Source organism: Coffea arabica, chromosome 8c (assembly GCF_036785885.1).
Source record: "Coffea arabica cultivar ET-39 chromosome 8c, Coffea Arabica ET-39 HiFi, whole genome shotgun sequence".
In the NCBI taxonomy this organism is placed as follows: domain Eukaryota; kingdom Viridiplantae; phylum Streptophyta; class Magnoliopsida; order Gentianales; family Rubiaceae; genus Coffea; species Coffea arabica.
In genome coordinates, this window is record NC_092325.1 from 10,626,557 (window position 1) to 10,634,759 (window position 8,203).

The following is an 8,203-nucleotide window of genomic DNA, read 5'->3' on the forward strand; positions in this document are numbered from 1 at the left end:
TTTGAACTAAAAAAAATATGCAAGGATTAAACAAATAAAACATACATTGTTGAAGAAAAGTGGAAATGGACCTATACTTGGTAAATAAAGCAAAAGCTCTGTTGTAAGAATATATTTTCTTTCTTTGTTTAATGGACCTATTTAGAACTTAGTTACTGTTATTACTTTTTAAAAATAAAAAATCACAGTGCTCAACATAAACAATAACATAGAAAAATAAAATCGCTTGAAAAGTATTATACGTTTGGCATTTTACATTTGCTCATGTAAGTGAGAAATGCATATTCCAATAACATAAACAATAGATTTTTGTTGTTTTTTACCTTTAGAAAAGCCAAAAGCTAGAAAAAAATGATAAAAAAAAGCAGTTGAAAACATTACATAATATTTTTCAGAATCATAAGCTAAAAGCAAGTCCAAAAAATTAGTTAAGAATAGATCCTATAGATTATTGAGGACAAACTTGGAATACTGGGGAACATCCCAAAGTATTTTGGTATTTTGCAAGGTTGTCTATAGATTTGCCTTTTTTTTTGGGTTAATTACATTTACCTCCCCTGAGTTTTGATCATATTATCAATCAATCCCTGTAATTTGTCCAAATAACGGTCTCACCCTTTGAATGATCAAACATTTAACAAAAACCCCTTTAATGCTGAAAATGCCCTTATTGAGGCCATGTTGCATTAAAAAAAGAACATATTTTTATTTTATTAACCCTGAAGCAATCCAAAAAAATAGGAAAAAAGTTTTTGCTTATTAGTTTATAAAAATCATATCTTTGCTTCCATATATAGTTTTAAATCAATAATTATTTTAAATCTTAAAACTGAATATTAAAAATTAGATAAATTGAAAGAAAAATAAAAAAAGAAGAAATTATTTTAATTCTTGAAGTATGGTTCAAATTGAGGAAAACATGCCTTGTGCTCTCCGCAACATGCCTTGAACCACAAATTCGAACCATACTTGAGGATTTAAAATAATTGCTTCTTTTTTATTTTTCTTTCAATTTATCTAATTTTTAATATTTATTTTTATGATTTAAAATAATTATTGATTCAAAACTATTTATGGAAGCAAAGATATGGTTTTTATAAAATAATAAGCAAAAACTTTTTGATGATTTTTTTGGATTACTTGAAGGTTAATAAATAAAAATATGTTCTTTTTTTAATGCAATATGGTCTCAAAAAGGGCATTTTCGGCATTAAGGGGGTTTTGTTAAATGTTTGGTCATTCAAAGGGTGAGACCGTTATTTGGATAAATTACAGGAATTGATTGGTAATATGGTCAAACTTCAGGGGAGGTAAATATAATTAACCCTTTTTTTTTTGCCATTTCTCTCTTACAAGGTTTTGACAGATTAAAAAATCTAGCGGAACTTCTGCCCTCCTCAACTCTTGCAGGAGGAACTAGACTATCCAGTAGATGGTCCGAGATTAGGCTTATGCACCTCTTGACTCGATTTTAACCGTTCATTTCAAAATTAAAGCTTATACGACCTGATTCAATCTCCACCGTCTATTTCAAATTTCATTAAATTTGAAACGCATGATTGAGATCAAGCTAAGTCATGCTGACCCGATCTCGGACCTTCCACAAGACGATGCGCTTCTCTTGCCAACCACAGGAGATCCGCAGCTGCAACATAAGAGAGGTACCACTTGGATGCCTCTGATGTCTCTGTTCACACACAGCCAAGAAAGCACTCGTATGACACATACATACATGCACATAAAAGATAATCAGCGTAAATACATTCTATTCTAGCTGTAGTCCAACGGCAAAATAAAATCACCTTGGACTTGTAGAGATCCTACGACACCTGTTTCACCAGAATACTTGTGTAACATGTATACAAAGTCCTATGTAAAACCTGTGAGGAACTAAATAACATGAAAATGTGATGGTCTCTATACATCGTCAGCTAACTGATTCCATGTTTGGTCAAAATAAGGTGGTTAAGACAACATTTTGGATGTTCTTTCAGCATCTGATCCCTGTTTCCCCTTCACCTCAACAACAACCTCTCAATCTCTAGGGATGCGTTCGCCAATAAAGGAAGTGCAACATATTTCAGTATGACTGCAGAACCAGCTGCAAAATCTATCAATGCTGTTGCAAATGGAAGATTTCATGTTCACTGATGATTAAAGGAGCCTGATTAGTGTTACCTGTTACATATTTCTTGATGACATTTGCCATTGATTTTGTGTTATCAGTGCCGAAACCATTAACTGCAGGCTGACCAGTGGTTGTGTTGTTATTCTATTTTGTCACACCATCATCATTGAATCCATAGAAAGGGCAAAAGAGAAAATGAGCTCAGAAGCATATTCATGCTTTCTACAAATATAAAATTTTGATAAATTGATTAAATTCAAATGGAACAGAAGTCGTTGTTGATTACAATACAAGAATAAGATCACCAGACACACACTTTTGCATGTTGGTGATATTCTTATTGCAATGGCTTGATAAATAGGAACTTAAATTCTTCTATTTCTCCTTTTCTTTCTTTTCCTTTCCAAATCCTCCTATCTCATAGGGAATTTGTCATAAAATGTAGTTGTATGGAAAGAATCTATCTATACCAATGGTTGATCTTGAGACTCGAAAACACGGTTGTGACAAGTTTTATCACAAGGATAAGGACAATCTATCGTCTGAAATGGACTTCTGTCATAAAACCAATCTCCCACTGCCTTGGCAATTGTCTGCAGAAAACAAATTTAATGATAAAGGAACATATTCAGGATGCAGATGACAGAAAGATTGACAACGGAGAGAGTCAGAAGCAGTTTTAGGAGGTATTTCATGTCTTACTTTGTCATTCAATCTGGGGGAGTCATCCCTGAGCCATGTCTCCTGCATTTCGGTTTGGCAGTGAGCGTAGCAGCCATTGATAAAGTATCCTCTTGATGAAGAGGTGCCTAGTCCATTCACTGCACTCAAAAACTCCAATCTGAAACCTAAACTTCAACATAAAGAGTGTCAGAAATAATCCATCTGATAGCGCACTCAGTTTCTTTTTAACTGTATACTTGCTGACTATCGGAATTAAGGTTGAGCATCTATGGAAAGAGGAGGTTTTATGGGAAATTGTAGAGCCCAATCATTCACCAGAAACCAATTTCAGAGTGTTAAGTCTGATCTGATTTAGCATCAAAACCAATTTCATCCTATCACATAAAGCTAGATGGAAGGGGATAACTCCCCTTCTGCATCTCTAATAGTTTAACTTTGGGCTCCCCAAGTCAGAAGCAAAGTCAATGCTACTCTTCAGAAGTCCTAGGAGGTTTTCTTACCGTATGACCAGAAAAATACAGGTTGTGTAATGCTACAACTTTCAAGTTAAGCTGGTAACATGCCTTTTAACAGATCAATTTTCCATTAAAAAAAAAGCTTCTGCTTACTTTCTTGCTTTTCTATAGCATCACTTTGTTAGATATGTTTTAAATAGTTTTTATAATTTGGTAGAGTGGAGTGAAAAGTTTAGATAATTTGTGACTTTTTTACAGCTTCTGAAAGTAACAAGACCTGAAGCATCTTTGGAGCTTAAGAGAAAATCTTGAAGCAACAATAACCTTGAATGATTTGGAGTTGACTAGCAGAGCATCTTGTTATATCAAGCTTGCAATTGTGCCAAAGACCATGGGGATCAGCAACACCAGGAGCCAAAATATTCTTGATCTATGCAAAATTAAAATAATAATCAAGAGTCAGAAAATGAGATGCAACTGAACAGAATGGTACATGTGAAGAAACACAATAGGACTAATCCTTGTTCCATTATGTGATATGTAACAGATATCAGAATATTGTTGCCATTGCCATGGAAGAAAAGATGAATTTGAGGAGAAGGTCAGCTCAGCAAATTCTGTCATTAAAGCTAGAGAAATTTCTCCCTCTCTAATACTCCATCCTTGCTTAATATGAAAGAAAAAGTTTAAGGAACGTAATTGCACTATCCATAACCAGATCTTCTCCTAATGCCACCAAGTTTAAACATGTTCAAATACGCACCATATGAGCAGTATCACCGCTTGTATAATTTGTTGATAGGAAAGAAGGAAATGTCCAAGTTTTATCATATGTAGAATGACAGCCACCATACTAAGAATGATGCTGTTATTTGAGCCAAAACAATTTCTTCACCACAAAGAAGAAACCATATACCATATTTCCCCTTGATGTAAAACCTGAAGTTTTTGAAAATCAAATTAAGTTTAGACATTTTCAAGTATTGCTGACAATTTGACATCTTATGTACTCTGCCACTGAGAGAAGATAACAGAAGCATCTATTGTTGGTTCATCTTGTTTAGAAGAACAGCCACAATCCTAAGAACGAAATTGTCATTTTAGCCAAATACAAGCTACACCAAAAAGATGAAACCATATGCTATACATATTCTCTCAAGAAGTCTGTCCTATTATTCTACCTGTCTTGATTCTTGAAAGCAACAATTATACATATATATAATCCTCACTAAACTTGTTTGGGATTTAAAACCAGGTTATCAACCTCCTCTGACTGTATGCACATGGTTTTATCTTAATCAAGTTTCTCATTTTATCTCATCACTGAGTATGATAAAAGACATATCAGGACTCCTATCCGGGCTCCACAGATCAGTCTGGTGAACAACTCAATACACTTAATACAACAAGCACAGCTTAAGTGATGATTACCAGGTAACTTAGCAACACAATTAAGAAAGAAGAATGATTACTTAAATTTTTTTGATATCATTTAACATACGTGTGGATAGATTCGTTTCCAATTTGATAATAATCCTAATTAGAGGCAGTTACAATCTTTTGTTAAAAAACCTATAGAAAAAACCAATCATCTTGAAAATTTAGGGCATGTCTCCCAGAAACCTAGAGCAATGAACTGAAGATCGAAGAGAGTTTTCTGGCATGACTATATTCGTCTTTTTAATCTGGAAAGAATTCTCACCTGCCATGAATCATAGGCTGCATTTGTTAGGAAAAGTGGTGTCCGAATTTCTTGTGCCATGTATTGGGGGAAAAAACACTGCAACATTGGTGAAACAAATCAGCATTAAGTGGATTACATAGCAAACATCTTTAATTTATGATATGCATATGATCGCTCATACCAGACCAGGTTTCATTCTTGAGGTACATGTTGCAGGCAAATTCTTTGCTGATCCCTGCAACCAAGTATATATTCAAATCATGAAATGAGTTAGAACAGACTATTCGTATTCATTTAATTTTTACTTATCAGCACACATATAGAAGCAGCCAGAAGAAAAAGGATTAGGATTGCAGTTTTAATATCTTCAAAAGAAAGAGAGGTAACAGAATGAAGGTCAGGGCTCTTTTATCTTCATAATTGGTGCATATTAGCTACAAAACCTCACAAATTGTCTCCATTGATATAACCAACGAGTATATTTACTGGTCTACTTGGTCCTGTCAAATAATTTTCCTATTGAAAAGTGAAAATTGGATAGAATAAAATGAAGCATACATGTGTATTAACCACGTCATTGTAGAAAGCCTCTATATGTTGGACTCCAGAGACATCCTTCCTGTTGTAAAAGCTTACAAAGTTTGCATTTGATAATTCATGAAAAGTGACAAGAACTCAATTTGGGCAGAATTCCAATGTAAAATCTTACGCATTGATGAAGTAACCCGCATCTGCGAAACATTTAACTTTAGTGCCCAAGGGTAGCAGAGCTTTGAAGCTATCACAATGGAGAATCGAAGTCAATCCACCAGCAGAACATCCAGACAGAACAGCCTAGCATAGCGAGTTCAGTGAGCTCCTAAAGCAATTATAACTCATGCAATTTTTGTATCTAAAAAATGAGGAAGAAACAAAGAGAGCGTGCTATCAGTCGATCATACACTTTCAGCATTTTTCATTCCTTTTGCTAGCAGATCCTCAATAACAGCAACAAAAACCCTTGCTCCCCTATAGTGAAGATTAGTAGCCTGCTCAGATTTGACATGTCCATCAGAAGCCAGTCCAAATATGGATTGTGGTTAGCCATAGACTGAATATCATGACGTACTATATGTTCTGTAATCTTCTTAGTCAATTGGTGTTACAACAGAAAAAACAGCTACTGCTAAATCTACACTGGATTTGCAGAATTCATATTAACTTTTGCATACCTATTGACCAGTTGGCTAAAGATTTGGTTATTCGTGGCAGAACGGATTTATATCTCATTCTTTTCAACTAAAGCTACTGTTTATCAGTTTCAGTGGACTTACAGGATTTACTGCTTCAACATCACCAGTAAATGATGATCCATCACAATACCTAACCTTCACCCTGTTCCAATTATAGAAATCTGGCAATTCAAAAGGACTTGCAATATTTCAGTTTGGAAGAAGACAAAAACAAATGCAGTACTAAGTAATTCATTGCACTTAAACATGATAATTAACTAAAGATATATTACCTGGATTGAACTTAGGCTTGTTCGCTAAAATCCCAGAAAAAGCAAGTTGCTTTGCCATTTGCTTTGAGGATCCCAAGCGTGTATTTTTGCGATCTAGACAAGTAGTCACATTGTTGCACCATCCTCCTCCCTGAGATTTTGAAATATAAACCTTGTTCATACACATAAAGAACATCCTTTGCTGTTATAAAAAGATCCCATATTTCACCTAGCAAGGAAAATTCAGCTAACAAGTTTATCCAGAAAGTTTCCGTGTTCAGTATAATTGTCTTGAAACTGGGTAATCAAAGACTCAAAATAGTTACTTCATGCAGCAGCTTCTACTGCTTTTCTTTGAAGCCAATCAAAGGCAAACTGTTACTATTTGATCCAGCAAAGAAGTAAAAGCTTCAGAACTTGAAAAACATGAGACAATTTGGTGAAATGGACATCAAATTCTGCATATTTTTTATCACATTCAAATTCTCAAATGCTAAAGTTATCATGACAAAGTGCCAACCTCTATATGAACCAACCAACTGTTGATCCCTGCTCCAAATCCTCTGTCAAGATGATAAGCTGGGGGGCTCCCATCCAAACAAACTGCAACAAAGTTAACAAAGTTCAATCCTATATATGTCAAAATAAAAAATGCCTTATAAAAAAAGAAAATTCATTGAATTTCTTGAAACTTTTTTACCTGCTCCTTTTGCCACAGCACTCTCAACATAAGTGATATCAACAAAGAAGGCTTCTGTTCTGAGCAGAATCAAGACATTGACAAGAATGTGAAACCACAGATGTAATCTCCCATTAAGCATTCTGCCTATATCTTTTCAAGAATCAATCACCAGTAACGAAAATTAGAAACAAATGAACGAAAGAAAAAGCAGAAAAAGTAGAGAGCTAAAAAGGAAAACAGAGAAAAGCTCTCTGAAGTAAGAATGACAAATGCTTTAGCTTGTCTATATATATAAGTATGGCAACTGCAATCATTAATGAGAATCCCACCTTAGTCGGATTTTTAAAAGAAAAAGAAAAACAAAGCAATTTCCATGAAACATTTTTTAAAAACTTCTTTCTGGGACAAAAAATAATTAATAATATTTGTAACTGAAATTTAATACTTATTTGAAGAGCTGAAAATTATTGTCTTAGTGAGATAGAAAATGTAAAGGGAAGTTTCTATAAAGCATTATTAATTTGACTCCTTATTTTGCTAAAAGGATGATTAGATTCACATGATTTTAGCTGTATACATTAATGCAATCCGAATTTAACATCAATTCACTTAATTTATGGACGAAAATTAAGTTTTACCATGTTGGTTTTTATCTTGAGGATTCTTTTTCCAAGTTGACATCATTTTTAGACTAAATAATACAATTAATAAATTCTAATCAAGAAGAAAGAAATTTGATGATGATGTTGATAAAGAGATTTAAACTAAAAATTTGTGAAAAATAATTACTATTGGTAATCCAGATAAGGAAAAAGTGGAGAACCATTGTTGATCATCTTTTTGTAAAGGAAAAAAATTGGTAATCTTTGTTATTAAGTTTTGTCATGTTTGCAATTGCATTAACATTAACATGTAAGACTCAATTAATCATAGCAAAGTATTTTACCTTTCATAATAGCAAAGTATTTTACCTTTCATAATGAGGGGTATTTCTGTCTTTTTGCATAACGCATAAGTTAAGGAAAAGGTGATGTCTTTATCTATAATGCACTAAAACCCAATTAGGGATGCAAGCTTTTGGAGATGG

The 8,203-nt window shown here is 33.7% G+C and overlaps 1 protein-coding gene across 1 annotated transcript; it reads right to left on the reverse strand.

Annotated features, from left to right (window-relative positions):
• Nucleotides 1-2,347: 2,347 nt before the first annotated feature.
• On the reverse strand, nucleotides 2,348-7,383 carry LOC113707347 (pectin acetylesterase 8). The gene is made up of 12 exons (XM_027229626.2): nucleotides 7,135-7,383; nucleotides 6,955-7,037; nucleotides 6,456-6,585; nucleotides 6,265-6,344; nucleotides 5,893-5,979; nucleotides 5,661-5,785; nucleotides 5,510-5,570; nucleotides 5,133-5,186; nucleotides 4,970-5,047; nucleotides 3,592-3,697; nucleotides 2,831-2,976; nucleotides 2,348-2,721 (listed from the first exon to the last, which is right to left on the reverse strand). The coding sequence occupies exons 1-12, from the start codon at nucleotides 7,253-7,255 to the stop codon at nucleotides 2,593-2,595; spliced, it is 1,200 nt and encodes a 399-aa protein (XP_027085427.1). The 5' UTR covers nucleotides 7,256-7,383; the 3' UTR covers nucleotides 2,348-2,592.
• Between the last annotated feature and the right edge of the window lie 820 nt (nucleotides 7,384-8,203).